This window comes from Haliotis rufescens, unplaced genomic scaffold (assembly GCF_023055435.1).
Source record: "Haliotis rufescens isolate VD_foot unplaced genomic scaffold, xgHalRufe1.0.p SCAF_2, whole genome shotgun sequence".
Classification (NCBI taxonomy): Eukaryota; Metazoa; Mollusca; class Gastropoda; order Lepetellida; family Haliotidae; genus Haliotis; species Haliotis rufescens.
Genome location: NW_025963890.1, coordinates 40,613,250 through 40,630,711, shown reverse-complemented (window position 1 = coordinate 40,630,711; position 17,462 = coordinate 40,613,250). Strand labels below are relative to the sequence as shown.

The 17,462-nt window shown below is 41.7% G+C and overlaps 1 protein-coding gene across 2 annotated transcripts; it reads left to right on the top strand.

Annotated features, from left to right (window-relative positions):
* The first annotated feature begins 242 nt into the window (after positions 1-242).
* On the top strand, positions 243-11,068 carry LOC124114503. 2 transcript variants are annotated; one of them, XM_046475108.2, is made up of 4 exons: positions 243-376; positions 5,766-6,026; positions 7,912-7,987; positions 10,379-11,068. In XM_046475108.2, exons 1-4 carry the CDS (start codon positions 319-321, stop codon positions 10,527-10,529), a joined length of 546 nt encoding a protein of 181 aa, XP_046331064.2. In that variant the 5' UTR covers positions 243-318; the 3' UTR covers positions 10,530-11,068. The 2 variants fall into 2 exon arrangements, with proteins under 2 accessions (XP_046331064.2, XP_046331065.2); XM_046475109.2 differs by lacking the exon at positions 7,912-7,987.
* The last annotated feature ends 6,394 nt before the right edge of the window (positions 11,069-17,462 follow it).

The following is a 17,462-nucleotide window of genomic DNA, read 5'->3' as shown; positions in this document are numbered from 1 at the left end:
AAGCGCAAACGAAACTACAGAATGATGAACATATGTTACGAAAGCTACCAGCTCAGTATTGTCCTTGCCAATTAGCAGCCAGTGTCGCCATCAGTAATTCAATATGATTAGCCTATTCTGTCGCGTCGTCATGGAATCACAGCATCGCCACATGTAGTTGACAATAAGTAACATAATATTCTGGACATCAGCGTCGGATACCATATCACAGATTAAAAGACACAGCAGTTCCATAGAGTCATTCGGGTGGCATAGGCGAAGGCTCCGTACAAATACTTGTCAGGCTGCAGGGGACACTGTGTGACATCCACAGCCAGTATGGATTTATTTATTCCAATGTGTATCCTCTGTATTCTGACGGGACATAGGATTCAAGGTAAAATTATTAGATTACTCCTTTGAATGTTCATTTTAAAAATGACATGAAATATTCGTATTCGACGTAATAAGCGCCCAGGCGCTCTCAAAATTAGAAATAGGGGGCTCTTATTAGAATATAATTTTGGTGAGATAAAAACAGAGTTGAAAGATTTAAATTTTGTGGTTCATGCTGACAGTCTGAAATGATATAAAAGAAGAAGCTGTGCGTATTAAACACGATAGATATATTTTCGAGAATTTAATTGCCATAATTAAGGGCGCATATAACATACGAGTGCGTATTATACACGAATACATAAGTCTTGTGTACATTGATCAATCGGAAGGGGTGTTAACTGGGATTGTTTACTAGCCAATATATTAGCAAATATCGCCGTGGACGCTTATTAGTGCGGGGCGCTTATTACGTCGAATACGGTATTGTCTGTAAATCACACTGCCCCATGTGCCAACAATGACATGATAAATGTGACGTTAAAGGGCAAGTTCACACGAAAATAAACCTATTTTTCTTGTACTTTTTCATCATGAAAAGTATTTACCTAGTAGTTTCGGAGGCAAAACAATTAAAATATCACACGTATCAAATTTATTTTATTCATAAAATCGGTTCATATTTTTCACATTTACAGAGTGTTCTATTTCCATAATAAACACACCATGGCTTATGCCCCTTGCAATATGACGTCATTGGTGCCAAGTGATAAAGGAATGACGTCATAAGACTTTATTAGACGCGTTTCACGTGGTGTATGTAGGTGTGTGGTTCTATCTTCTCAGATGCGCAGCCTAGCTATTGTTTGTTCGGTGCCGAGCTGTCCAAGATACAACGCTAAGCACAATTACTCTAAAATTATTTCGTTTTCCAAAATCGCGACTGTGAAGACAACAATGCACTGATAACATATATTTGTTTCTTGATATTGGCAAGTGGCATTGATCTGTAGCCTATAGGTGGTGGGAATAGTTACACCCAATACAGACAAACTCAGATTGACGACAATGCCGATACCGGCGATAGGGTCGTAACAGGGTGGGACAGGATGAATAGGCCTGCTGACGAAGCATGCGGGTCACCAGGCGTGACAAAAATCTCTTAGAATATTACATTTCCGCTTCTAAAAACGTAATAATGAGCATATAGGTAATTTAGGTATACACACATCAAAGTGTTATTCTTACCACGTTGTCACTGGTAGGCCTAATTGTGTAGATGTCGAGTCGGGGTCGGGTGACAAATTAGGTGATGTGGGTCTTCTCTTGTTTCCACTTGATTTTCATCGTTTCCATACCGCGAAGCTTGCTCGTTTTGGTTCAAAATCGTATGGTTTTGCGATTTCTTGAAGGGTCAAGGGAACTTCTTCGGACCAGGCAAGGTATCGGATGCCATGTTGTCTCACCATAAACTGGTTCTTGATTCTTTTTGCGTTGTGACGAGACAGGGACCCAGTTAAATTGGCACCAATTACGTCATAATCTAAGGAGGATAACTCAGGCCTGTTTAGCTCGGAAAACGAAGGCCTCATAACGGCATGACATTTTCACACTTATTGTGAGCTCGCTACATTGACTGTGAGAAAAATGAGTGTATATTTTCAAACACTGATACTAACTAATTCTAAAATTCCGTTTTGTTTAAAATAAGAAAGAAAGTGATTTTTGCGTGTACACTTCCCCTTTAATGAAATGATTATATACGGTTTTAGGAAAATTATTTCTTGTATTTGTAATCCTTATTTCTAAAGTTTCTAAATTTCTAAAGTAGGTTTTGCATGTGGTTTGTTGGACGTCAAGGTGATTTCAGTGACTAACCGTTTGATATGCTTGGGGTCGAGTGCAGGGATATATCTTTAAAAAATATCGATAGAATATATACTCCGAAAGGAGAAACCAATTATGTTCTTTACCTACTCGCAACACATATATGATTCGAACATCCAGCATTTCAAGTCATTGGTGTTTGTTTTGTTTTTGTTTATGATTGTTTATGATTGAGGCAATGGACAACTTAGGACAATATATTAGCTCACCGGGTACGAAAGACCAAGGTGAGCTTATGCCATACCATGGCGTCCGTCGTCCGTCCGTCGTCCGTCCGTCGTCCGTACGTCAACAATTTATTCAAACGACTTCTTCTGAACCCCTAATTGGAAATTGACGAAAGGGGACTGGAAGCGTCCCTAGGTGGTGGGGATTCAAAATTGTATAAATGGAGGGGCTGACCCCCCAAGGGGCTGAGGTGCGGGGTCGAATAGGGGTAATTTGGCTATATTGCTTCAATCGACTTCTTCTCTGGAACTAACGTCCCCCGCCGTGATATCGCTGGAATATTGCTAAAAGCGGCGTAAAACATACTCACTCACTCACTCACTCTGGAACTAACAGATAGATATCAACCATATTTGGTTTGAAGCATTCCTAGGTGGTTGGGATTTAAAATTGTACAAATAGTGGGGCTGACCCTCCAAGGGGCTGAGGGGCGGGGCGAAATAGGGGTAATTTGGCTATATTGCTTAAAACGACTTCTTCTCTGGAACTAAATGATAGATATCAACCATATTTGGTTTGAAGCATTCTCCGGTGGTGAGGATTCAAAATTGTACAAATGGAGGGACTGAGGGGCGGGGCCAAGTGGGGGTAATTTGGCGTTATTGCTTTAAACGACTTTCTCTCTGGAGATGGTTATCAACCATATTTGGTTGGAAGCATTCTCCAATGGTAGCGATTCAAATTGGAGAAATGGAGGTACTGAACCATACCCCTACCCCTACCCCCACCCCCACCCCCGGGGACCGAGGGACGGTGTTCAAAAGGTGATATGGCTTTAAATGCCTTTTTCTCTGGATCTAAGAGATGGACATCAACCATATTTGGTTGGAAGTATTCTCAGGTGGTGGGAATTCACAATTGTACTATGGAGGGGCTGATTTCCCCCCGGGGGCTGAGGGGTGGGGCCAAAAAGAGTTTATAATTTGGACACAGTTAAGATCCCCACCGTATAACCATATATACAATTGAGAGTATAATGAGAGGAATGCACATATGCTACCAGGACTGGCCCTTCTGTATATTCGGCATTCGGCACTCCCAAAGGAGGTAGAACCTTGACCATAACCTGCAAACCAATATTATCCCCACCCTATAATAAACAGATACACTGTATCCATCTGTTTGTTATGAAGGGAGTAATACCTTTAATATGATTTATTCTGGATCATAACATGGAAACGGTTCAGATCTTTATGCTACAGAAGTATCTAGAGAAATACATGTTCATGCTGTCAGATTTGCCATCCATCCATTTTAAATGCTGACAGAGTCAAAATTACGAAATATTTGCAGTATTATACATGAACAATGCAAATGTAGATTTTGTCACGAATGCGCAAATATCCAGGTGATCGATACAGGCCCTATGGGCCTCTTGTTATTTTTCTGTATTTTCGAGACCAGATTAAATCCAAAACAAATCTCTGTGTATATATAAGTAGCTAAGAAAATTCTCAGACTCTCAGAGACAAAAGCAACTGTAATCATGTTATTCGTGATATTTATTTTACAATATTTTCAATTTTAAAGGACAGTCGTTTCCCGTAAATAAACAAATTGAAAACATCAAATTCATATTCTGCCAAGGTTGTTGTCAGTTCTTCACATTTGGCGACTTGACCGTCTTTTTAGCTCACCTGGCTTGAAAGGCCATGTGAGCTTCTGTCGCCTTCGTTCATATTTTCTTTGACGGTTTTTTTACGTTTAGGGCTTCTCAGAAATGACTTGATTGATTCAGCTATAATTATGTGTGAATATTGGTTACTATAAGAGGTTTAAAGTTTGGTCAAGGCATAAAAATTGGAATTTCAAAATGGCTGACAGGTAGCCATCTCTGATTTAAAACAAATAAACTTCAAAATATCTGCGAAATGATAAAGGGACAGACATGATTACCTTGTGTATTACCAAGTTTTATCAAGACATCTTGAACGGAAAGCAAATATGACTGCCATTGGTCACATTGGAAGATACAATAATCACAAACCATCCGTCGTACATGTTTGTTTGTTTGTTTGTTGTTTAAGGCCGCACTCGGCAATATTCCAGCTATATGACGGCGGTCTGTAAATAATGGAATCTGGACCAGACATTCCAGTGATAGACATCATGAGCATCGATCCACGCAACTGGGATACGATGACATGCATCAACCAAGTCAGCGAGCCTGACCACCCGTTAGTCGCATCTTACGACAAGCATGGGAGCCAGCTTAAGAGTATGATGTATATGGATATCTGTCAACAGTGCATACGCGAGAGGATCCAGTTGTGGCATGAATAAAGTATACCCGACTCCACAGGGTGCGGCATAAGTTAGAGGTGCCATCAATGTAAATAGTGTCAGTTGAGCTTGAAGTAACAAATGTTCCTCAGTTGAGAAGGTCAGATTCTTGTCATCGCCGTCGGTGAACAGGAGGTACATCCGCTATCTGATGTCAGTCAAATACTAATATCCATACCAGTACCAACAAATGCCACTATTAGAATCATATCTACCTTGTATCCCTTATAAACTAAGTGAGTGAGTTGGGTGTAACGCCGATTTTAACAGTATTACAGTTATATCGCGGCGTGTCAGCTTAATGTGGGAGGAAAGCCCCAAGTGATGCAGGTCTCAGACATTTACCACTTCGGTGAAACCCACGAGCACGGGTATGGTGCTGACAAACCTAGAAACATAATCGGGGCGAACCGGGATTCGAACCCACAATCATAGGTTTCTGGAGTGCCCAAGGGACGCAACTCTGCACAGCGAAAAGCGGCGCCTTAGACGAATGGACCAGCCGTTCCCCCGCGGCGCTTTAGACGACTGGGCCACCCGTGCCCCCTTATAAACTAAGAGCATGTTTCGCACGTTCTCGACTGTCTGACCATAGACTACCCGTAGAGGGGCGGTCGGGTAGCCTAGTGGTTAAAGCGTTCGCTCGTCACGCCGAAGACCCGGGTTCGATTCCCGACATGGGTACAATGTGTGAAGCCCATTTCTGGTGTCCCCCGCCGTGATATTGCTGGAATATTGCTAAAAGCGGCGTAAAACCAAACTCACTCACTCACTACCCGTAGAAGCCGGATGGTGGCATAAAACTGACCATGCTAAAAGAACATTATGTAATTTAGTTTTGCGACACGAAGATCTTTTTGTTGGCCATATGTTGTATATATTTTGGAAATCCGTGTAACATGCCAGCTAAAAACACTTTATGTGAGATAATCAATTCATCAATGTATTGATTTATATTTTTATGTGAGAATGCTTCCTTACGAGTCGTAGACATGTATGAAACTTGTCCTTACATATCTACCTTCTGACTATGTACTTACATTCGATGACAGGCCATAATACCGCTACCGATGGCGGAGTCCGGTTTGAGAAAGAACAGACCGATGTCGGATATGCACTTCAAGAGGGTCAGACCGCTGAGGACGATTGGCTTCAGAAAGCACAGACCAGTACTGAACATGTGCTCCGACATACCCGAACCAACAGCACAGGGGTATTGTCTGAGAATGAAACAGAAGCTGCTTCAAACGGAACAGAGCACAGTGCGACGCCGCTGCCAACAAAGCCTGCCCCTTCTGCTAAGAATCTCCAGAGTAAGATCTCTACACGTTTCTAAACAAATCAGACACACTAACACAATCAATTTGTCCAAAAACTTTTTTACTTTGCAAAAGCGCCTAGAGAATCAGTAATAAAGAATATAAAAAAATGTTCTAAACCAATCTCATTTAAATCAGATCTTAGTTCTCGCTATCGCTAAGCAAAGATCTGAGGACATCCCATTACGGGTCGCGTCAGAACGACCTTTCATCCAACCAATCACAGCGTCGCTTACCAGATCATGAAAGTGACAGTCGGAATGTGTTTTCTAATCATGCAACAACGATATAATTAACACGGGGTATTCCGGACGACAGTTACGGGTTTTATGATTATATCCATACAATCTAGCACATCTATAAGCCATTCCAGAATGTTCTTCTCATCAGTTTTATAAACTTTAATCGAGAATACGTCAAAATATGTTTCGAAGCGTAGTCGCCAGTTTGAAACTTGTGTCATAAAGCTCGAGAAAGCTGCCTTCTGATTGGCCAATGTCGGTTTCTTGTCAGTCATTTCATTGGTCGATCAAAATTCGCGAAAGGTCGTTCTGACGTGACCGGTAATGGGATGTCCTCAGATCTTTGTTTAGCGGTAGCGAAAACTAAGATCTGATTTTAATGAGATTGGTTCTAAATCTTCATTTGGGACAAGCGCACGGCACAAAAAAAACTCCCCAGTATATGATAAGACAAGGAATAAATGAGAAGAAGCAGATAGAAATTGATTATTTCAAGTTCTAACAGCATCAGTTAGCGAAGCCCTACATGTAGAACAAGACACTAATATATGTAAGAAATCTGTAGTATGTTTCGTTTTGAATTGTATTTGGTTGTCGGTTTATTTAAAGTCTTTTAGACATTTACGAATTTAGAAGACAGATTCTTCACTGTCGTTGGTGTTGAGGGACTACGTATATCCCTTCGTCGGGCGAACTAAATAAGTAAGTATGGTTTTACGCCGCTTTTAGCAATATTCCGGCAATATCACGGCGGGGGACACCAAAAATGGGCTTCACACATTGTACCCATGTCGGGAATCGAACCCGGGTCTTCGGCGTGACGATCGAATGCTTTAACCACTAGGCTACTCGAACTACTGAACAAGTGCATGTGATTGATAATCAGAAAGACCAGCATCGACTACCCCATGCTTGCTCAGTTTGAGTGAGTGAGTGAGTTGGGTTTAACGCCGCTTTTAACAGTATTCCAGTTATATCGCGGCGTGTCAGCTTAATGTGGGAGGAAAGCCCAAAGTGATGCATGTCTCAGACGTTTACCACTTTTGTGAAACCCACGAGCACGGGTATGGTGCTGACAAACCTAGAAACATAATTGGGGCGTACCGTGATTCGAACCCACAATCATAGGTTTCTGGCGTGCCCAAGGGACGCAACTCTGCACAGCGAATAGCGGCGCCTTAGACGACTGGGCCACCCGTGTCCCCTTGCTCAGTTTGAATGAATGATGTTGTTAGTCGCAAGGTTGCATATGTACAAGACCCGTGAAGATCCGGGGTATAATAGGTCTTCAGCAACCCATGCTTTCCGTAGAAGGCGACTATGCTTGTCGTAAGAGGCGACTAATGGGACCGGGTGGTCAGGCTTGCTGACTTGGTTGACACGTCATCGTATCCCAATTGCGTGGATGGATGCTCATGACATCAATAACTGGATTGTCTGGTCCAGACTCGATTATTTACAGACCGCCTTCATATATCTGGACTATTGCTGAGTGCGGCGTTAAAAAACAAACAAACAAACAAAGCATATGTACACCTGGAACAAAGCACCTGCAGCTTGGTAGTTTCATATGGATAGCGGTGTATAACATTTTCCCTGGAAGAAATCGTCTACAACATATACTCTTTGTATTGCAGATTTCATGCTCTCGGTTTTCGCCCTTTTCACCATTATCGTGTTGGCATGTCTCGCTACCATGACGGCCTGTGTAATGTAAGTAGCTTGAATTCTACCCGAACCCTCCTTTGTAACCTGCACGGAACAAAATCTTACAGTATCAGTCATCAAAATAACAATCCTCTTCTTGTAATGTTTGTTCGTTTGTTTGTTGTTTAACGCCGCACTCAGCAATATTCCAGCTATATGACGGCGGTCTGTAAATGATCGAGTCTGGACCAGACAATCCAGTGATAGACATCACCGAAGTCCCGGGTTCGATTCTCGACATGGGTACAATGTGTGAAGCCCATTTCTGATGTCCCCCGCCGTGATATTGCTGGAATATTGCTAAAAGCAGCGTCAAACTACACTCACTCACTCGTCGATCATTATAACATGAGTGGGGTGGTTGAGGAAGGAGAGTATAATCACTGCCAAAAACGTGACAGCTTTTGTTATCCATATTTAATATAATTATTCAATATACTAAATTCACTATAACTAAAATATCCCCGTTAGGATTCGCAATCAGAATTGGTCCCGGTGACTTGGTTCTACCTCATTTGTCTTTTCTGTTGGTTTTTTTTGTTGTTTTTTGTGGGTTTTTTTTGGGGGGGGGGTTGTTTGTTTGTTGTTTAACGCCGCACTCAACAATATTCCAGCTGTATGGCGGAGGTCTGTAAATAATCGAGTAATCTGTAAGCAATCCAGTGATTGACATCATGAACATCGATCTACGCAGTTGGGGTACGATGACATGCATCAACCAAGTCAGCGAGCCTGACCACCCGATCCAGTTAGTCGCCTCTTACAACAAGCATTGTCGCCTTTTACGGCAAGCATGAGTTGCTGAAGACCTATTGTACCCCGAATCTTCACGGGTCTCATCTAGTTGAAAACAAGCATTATTTGATATATATTTTCACTTATGAGTTGTTATCTTAATTATTTAACCAATTGATTATCTGGTGAATGGATTGAATTATTTATAGAAATTTAATTTAAAAGTTTTAATTAGGCTCGGCTTTATTTATCTTTTTTTAATAGATGGAAAAGGATAACATTATTTTTTTGTTAAATGGCTTTTATTTTTTAGTATAATATGTATATTTTAATATGATATGGGAAAAGTATTAAAATGATTTAACATATGAAAAGAACGATGTGTTAATTGAGATTTTTTATCTGGACTGATCACTTGTAGTGAGTGAGTGAGTTGGGTTTAACGACGCTTTTAACAGTATTCCAGTCATATCACGGCGTTTGATCACTTGTAATAATTGGTCGGTCAAACTTCTCAAAGCTCTTCCTTGTTGACCTGTGTGATAACTGGGGTGTATGACAAATGACGTAACCTGTGAAGATCCGGGGTAGAATATGGATTGTCTGGTCTAGACCGCCGTCATATAGCTGGAATATTGCTGAGTGCGGCGTTAAACAACAAACAAACAAACAAACAAACAAACACATTTAACTAGATGATCAAACAGTTTATATTTACCGAAGAGTTTATTTTGATTAGAAACTGAGAGGACTCACTAAAAAAACCAGCTTGACCAAGAACCTACTCGAGGATTTGGGTTAGGATGAGTGAGGACTATTGTTCTACTTTGTTAAGATTCCTTGCTATTTGAGAATGGTGTCAATATCATGAATAATATATCCTGAAAATAGAGAGAATGCTCTATCTATTTACACAGTTTGAGAATATAACATGTCATGAAAACAAATCAATTTGTTTAATAGTTGCGTTTATAGTCGCCTACCTTGTTTGGGTTAGTCTATTGCATTGAAGGGGCGGTCGGGTAGCCTAGTGGTTAAAGCGTTCGCTCGTCACGCCGAAGACCCGGGTTCGATTCCCGACATGGGTACAATGTGTGAAGCCCATTTCTGGTGTCCCCAGCCGTGATATTGCTTGAATATTGCTAAAAGCGGCGTAAAACCATATTCACGCACTCACTATTGCATTGACATCAGCCGATGAGTTAGTAAATCCACTTACTATGTGATTATAACCTGTCTGACCAATGGGGGGACACCCATGGGTCACCCGAGAAGATCCGGGGTAGAATAGGTCTTCAGCAACTCATGGTGCCGTAAAAGGCGACTATGTTTGTCATAAGAGGCGACTAACTGGATCGGGTGGTCAGGCTCGCTGACTTGGCTGAAGCATGTCGTTATTGCGTGGATCGATGCTCATGATGTCAATTACTAGATTGTCTGGTCGAGACTCGATTATATATAGACCGCCGTGGAGTGTGGCGTTAAACAACAAACAAACAAACACCCAAGGTACAACGTGTATAGCTCATTTCGTCCCTCTCCCTGTTGTGTTATTGCTGGAATATTGTTAAAACGAGACATAAAATAACACACACTCACTACAATAGCATTACTGTTGTGGAATAGCTTAACATGGTGTTTACTGTTAAATCATTTTAACAGAGACGTGCCGCAAGATATCTCCAAGGCATCCATCAAGACGAACGACACCGTATTATCTCTGGATTGGGATCTTCTTGCCAGAAGCCAATGCATTCCCGTCATTGGAGTCAACCAAGATAGCGACAAACAGACTCTCGTCGGCTTCAATTAGCAGCCATGTTCGTTGACCGAGGTGCCGATTCAGCCACTGTTGATCAATCAAAGAGCCTGCCTGTCCAGTCTGCTGCAGGGGGGAATGAAAAGCGTGACCCGCTGAATGTAGGTGTGGTCTTAATGACATTTAACACTCAGTAAGAGTCTTTGAGTTTGTTCATTTGAGAAATCATGAAAACTCATTCATACCTCAATATACGTTGTGTAACCTTTTGAACGCCATAACAACTGTACGCCAATCGACATTCTTATTGAAAGCCCCGTGGGGGCCCAGTCTGGAATAGACTTCAACAACCTATTGTTTGAGACAAGATGGGTTCAACGTGCGTTGAAAATTATTGTACTTGTATAGCAACGTGCATGCACGTCCTTCCGCTCATCAATCCTAATATTGTCCCTTCTGCCAAGCCTTAACTGTAATGTTTCAGCCCTAAATGAAGCAAGTCTATATTTTCCACAAGTTCAGGATCTCCCATCTCACTGGTTGGTTGGTTGGTTGGTTGTTTAACGCCGCACTCAGCAATATTCCAGCTATATGACGGCTGTCTGTAAATAATCGAGTCTGGACCAAACAATCCAGTGATTGACATCATGAACATCGATCTACGCAGTTGTGATACGATGACATGCATCAACCAAGTCAGCGAGCCTGACAACCCGATCCAGTTAGTCGCCTCTTACAACAAGCATTGTTGCCTTTTACGGCAAGCATGAGTTGCTGAGGACCTATTCTACCCCGGAATACCCCTGGGGCTCCTTTTCAATTTAAATTTAGTAGCTTGTTTCTTTCAAAATTATATATTTTCAGAGACTAAGCGTTAGTCTAGCACGTGTGTGTCTGGCCGCTTGTACTAGTCCGGATTAATGCCAGTTTTATTTTGCTAGCCCACTGAGAAAACATGCCACAGTTTAACATTGTGCAATGTTTGAAGCACATTTCTGATGCCCCCGCCGTGATGTGACTGGAATATTGCTAAAAGCAGCGTCAAATTCAACATCAGTCCTTGCAGTAAATGTTTATGCATACAGAACGATATTTGTGTCAGTGAACACACATATTTCAAAGGGGCGCTAATCTCTGGGTCCTTCTCGGCTGTCTGACACTGGCCGCTAGGGCTCACTAGCTGCCGTGGGTCGATTTTCTCGCAAACCCCCCGCAGTGATTGACATCATGAACATCGATCTACGCGGATGGGATACGATGACATGCATCAACCAAGTCAGCGAGTCTGATAACCCGATCCAGTTAGTCGCCTCTTACAACAAGCATTGTTGCCTTTTACGGCAAGCATGAGTTGCTAAGGACCTATTCTACCCCGAATCTTCACGGGTCTCATCTAGTTGAAAACAAGCATTATTTGATATATATTTTCACTTATGAGTTGTTATCTTAATTATTTAACCAATTGGTTATCTGGTGAATGGATTGAATTATTTATAGAAATTTAATTTGGGTGGGGGGAGGGGGTGGGGGGGGGGGGGGGGGGGGGGGGTGGGGGGGTGCGCACCCCCCTTTTTATTTCGAAACAAAAAATCTTTATTTCTGTATAAATTACCAACAAAGACAAAAAATAGATCTTAATTGTGCACCCCCCCCTTTTAAAAAAAGCTGTATCCGCCCATGCTACCGTCTGCAAGGACATCTTCCCGAGCCAAGGGAAATTACTATCCAACTCGAAAATACGAATAATGAGGGGGGCATTAACATTTTCTTCTGTCATATCACGATGACCCATTCGGTCACTGGGCCATATCGTTGAATGAATAGCGAGTGACTGTTTTCTTAATAAATCTAATCTATGTCTGAGAAACCCAGTTGAGAAAGCTGTTATCATAAATATGCACAAGATCAAATTACAGATCCATGATTGACTACTTCGTACTGATGATTCAAGGGGCGGTCGGGTAGCCCAGTGGTTAAAGCGTTCGCTCGTCACGCCGATGACCCGGGTTCGATTCCCGACATGGGTACAATGTGTGAAGCCCATTTCTGGTGTCCCCCGCCGTGATATTGCTAAAAGCGGCGTAAAACCATACTCACTCACTCTAATGATTCAATCGAATTCACCTATGTCTGTGTCGCAATGTCATGGTTTCAGAATGTTAATAAAAGTTCTTTGATCTTATCTTGTTTGCATTATCATCATCGCCTTGATAATCCACAGATGTGGCAGAAACTTCTGTGGAGGTACCAGATGAGAGTACTACGCAGTAAGCAGGATGACGTCACACATGACCCTTGTGTTATGTAATAGTTGGTTGGTTTGTTGTTTAACGCCGCACTCAGCAATATTCCAGCTTTATGACGGCGGTCTGTAAATGATCGAGTCTGGACCAGACAATCCAGTGATAGACATCACCGAAGTCCCGGGTTCGATTCTCGACATGGGTACAATGTGTGAAGCCCATTTCTGATGTTCCCCGCCGTGATATTGCTTGAATATTGCTAAAAGCAGCGTCAAACTACACTCATAATATTCCAGCTATATGACGACGGTCTGTAAATAATCGAGTCCTGGACCAGACAACCCAGTGATTAATATCATGAGCATCGATCCACGCAATTGGGATCAATGACATGCATCAACCAAGTCAGCGAGTCTGATCCCGATCCCGTTAGTCGCCTTTTACGACACGCATAGTCACCTTTTACGGCAAGTATGGGTTGCTGAAGACCTATTCTACCCCGGAATCTTCACGGGTCGCTGGTCACCATGGAAGCCATTCGATTCCCCACATGAGTACAATGAGTGAAGCTGGAATATTGCTAAATGCCATGCAAAGCGACTATGATTGTCGTAAGAGGCGACTAACGGGATTGGTTGTTCAGGCTCTCTGACTTGGTTGATGCATTTCATCGTATCCCAATTGCGTGGATCGATGCTCATGATGCCACCCGTGCCCCCTTTGAAATTAGGACTCCCATCAGCTTATGTTCTGTTGGTCAATAGAGTTCATGGCTGCTGATGCTTTACCTCGACTTCAAGGGTATACATGGGCACACTATAAGTTGTAGCAGTATCAGAAGCCGGTGGTGAGTCGAGTGATGTGCCTTGAGTGATACTGTCAACAAATGTATCTTAGGCTAACACATAATAGTCTTGGTTCTCAGATTCACCGAAGTGGTAAAGAGACCTGCATCACTTCGGGCTTTCTTTCCACATCAAGCTGACACGCCGTGATATAACTGACATACTGTTAAAAACGGCGTTAAACCCAACTCACTCTCTCACTCCATCACTCACTTACTCACTGGGTTCTCAAGCACCACCCGCATCACCATAAAGTCTGCCGCAATTTCGTTTTTATTTCCATTTTTAAAAACATGTAAAAATGCTAATACAATGTACTTAAACAAGGTGATACAATAGAGCATGCAGTTACTTCCATTTACTGCGCATCTCATGTTATGGTCATGGCGGAAGTAGGAGTTTGCAAGCTTGTTTATGTAGGAGGCCCTTTCCCAGGTTTATGGCACATAACTGTTTATTTGGTTACATACAAGTTTGAACAAGCAACTAAAAAAACTAAAAAAATCCCTCCTGCACTATATTTTCAAAAGTCATTGCCTGAGAACCAATTCTTTTATTTTTTTTAAGCCTTACGTGTCATTGTAAAAGAATTAAAACAAGTTCAAAAATGATAGAAACCAGCTGTCAAATTAAGCTGAGGTTAACTTGTGCTTTGTCACCTTTCATTGACTAGGAACAAGCGTAGAGTGTTTTGCTTCGAAGTGGGGTGTTCCATGACAGATTAACTTTAGTAATATGAAAGAACTCGGTGATCTTAAACTATTTTTGAATCGTGTAACATTACTTAATATCTGAAATAGCATTGCGTATTCACTTACAAAAGGCTTAGGATTAACCTGTTTTGGGTATTGTGAGGTTTATGACATATTTTGTTTAAGTTAATGCTTATATTTAAAAGGGGTGGGGGAGGAAATTGAAGACTTTGTCATCTCGTTGTTTATACAAGTAAACTTACATCCTGGCCTCCTTGTCCACATTTGTCTGCATGACTGTGTAAACCACAGACACCACTAGACAGATGACATCATAACTTGTCTTTCATATTCGCTTCATTGACAACACTTCCAACTTTTCGGTCCTGAACCCAACATAATATGACTGTTATATCAGCGATGTCATTTTGATCCAAACAAGAACCCTGCTTCATCAGGCTAAACCCAAAACACAATGAGCTGGCTCACTAAAGCTGCACTGGGAATTCAGCCTAGTAGCCTATATTTGTTTCAATAGGGAACGTAATGGACCGGGTGATAAGGCTCGATGATTTTCTTGGATGAATGTCATCGTACCCATGGTGTGGATCACTGCTCATAATATCTTGGCTTTTCAGGGCATCGTTGTCCAAGAGAAGGAGACCTTTCAATGGTTTTCAGATTTATTGTTTTCATAACACGTCCCCAGTACCTCATGCTTGTTGTAAGAGCAAACCTAAGTTGAGATTAATTGATTAGATTCTAATTGCGTGAGATGGTTTGTGTAGTTCAGACCATCCTCCCGAGGCAAGCGTGTCCACTAGCCCATATCATAGTCTAGTTTCTACCCTTCCTACATCAAGGCCACTTTTCTTGGCTCGACCCTGGCGCCATCTCGCGTAGATCACGAGTTGTGCCCCTTATGAAAACGGGATATCCAATCAGATCGCTGTTCTTATCTCGTATAGCTCCACAAAGATGGCGACTACCATAAGCAATGACCTAGTCGATCAGACAACAAAAACATTGATTTCACAAAAACCTTTGCAATTGTTGGGGGGTTAAAAGATGAAAAAACATATTCGTGTCAACAAAGACAGGCATGTGCGATAGTCCATTATATTTAGTGCTGGAAAGTGGGATTGATGTGGCAAGGGTGGGAACAAGACTTTGATAAAGACTCTTGCCTCAGGAAGAGTGAGTGAGTTTGGTTTAACGCCTCTTTTAACAGTATTCCAGTTATATTGCGGCGTGTCAGCTTAATGTGGGAGGAAAGCCTGAAGTGATGCAGGTCTCAGACGTTTACCACTTCAGTGAAACCCACGAGCACGGGTATGGTGCTGACAAACCTAGAAACATAATCGGGGCGAACCGTGATTCGAACCCACAATCATAGGTTTCTGGCATGCCCAAGGGACGCAACTCTACACAGCGAATCGCGGCGCCTTAGACGACTGGGCCATCCGTGCCCCCTCAGGAAGATGGGTTCAGACTTGATCATTTACATGCCACTGTGACACAGGAGGAACACCATCAACTTCAGTTGACTCACTCATACAAGCAGGAAATACTGGTACTTGAGACCCATTCCAACCCAGAATCCCCAAGGTTTAATGATCTGGAATGAAGATGCCATGATAAGGTGAGATGACGTTTAACGTTGTGTACAGACTGATGACAGTTTTTTTGTGCTAGCCCACCGAGATACCATGCTGCAGTTTCACATGGATATCCTACTCCGACACCGTATACTGATTCCAAGTCAACCAGTCCTTGTTTTAGCCCCTTAATGCCAATTGCCAGGCAGGGTGACAAGAAGTACAATCTTTTAACATCTTTTGGTATGAAGCAGCCAGGTATCGAACCCCAATCCATTTGCTCTCTAAGCAGATGCTCTATCCACTAGACCAAGGAGGCGACTGACGCCTTGATTAGGATGAGAAGCACTACATGTCTCGTCAATGGAATGAGATAGTTTATTGTATAATATCTATGCATTCATTTTCAACGTTAACCATAAATAAAAAATACAATAGACAAACAATGGCATTGCGGGTTAACTGGAGTACTGTATTTGACATAATTAGCGCCCCCGCTCTAATAAGCGCCCTAGGCGATATTTGCTAATATATTGGATAGTGAACAATCCCAATTGCCACCCCTCCCGATTGATCAATGTACACAAGACTTACTTTTTCGTGTATAATACGCATTCGTGTGTTATATGCACTCTTAATTATGGGCAATTAAATTCTGGAAAAATATATCTGTCGTACATAAACATTTCAGGCTGTCAGCATAAACCACAAAATTTATCTTTCAACTCTGTTTTTTTCACCAAAATAATATTCTAATAAGAGCCGCCTCTTTCGTATTTTGAGAACGCCCTGGGCGCTTATTACGTCGAATACAGTGACATCAAGGAAGTGAGGAGTAGAATAGAAATACAGGCATTCTCCTATGAAATAGGTTGTCATCAAGTCTGTTAAGCCATTCAGTATTGTAGGTAAAAGCATGCATCCAGAAGTATTCCTTGTCTAGACCTGAGAAGATTCATCTATTTCAACATCATCAACATGATGGAAGAAAGATAAGGCTAAAAAAAATAAAAGAATTGGTTCTCAGACAATGACTTTTGAAAATATAGTGCAGGCGGGCGGTGTTTTTGTTGTTGTTGTTCAAACTAGTATATAACCAAATAAACAGATGTGTAACCAAATAAACAGATGTGTAACCAAATAAACAGTTGTGTACAATCAAACTGGGAAAGGGCCTCCCTACATAAATGTATTCCTTAATGAGTAAAATACTGGAATACAGTATTTGACTACCGTTTTTTGTTTTTTTGTAAAAATGGCAATAAAAATGAAACGTGCGGTGAACTTTATGATGATGCAGGCGGTGGCTGAGAACCAAGACTATTATCTTTTGTAGCCTAACAAATATGCATTTACATGCTATGTTGGACACAAATGTCTCTAAATAAACCTGCTGTTAGAATGTCATTTATGAAGCAGCTATTTACCAGGTCTTATTGTAAAAACATCATAATGTACAATAATTATGAATAATAACAATAGGTCAGCGTTAGAAATTGGCACTAGTCCTGTAGTCCATGCCAAACTGCCCAATGGTAAAGGTATCATAAGGACTAGTAGAAATTTGCCCTTTTTAAGGGTTTTGCTATATGTTATCATTATAAGGACT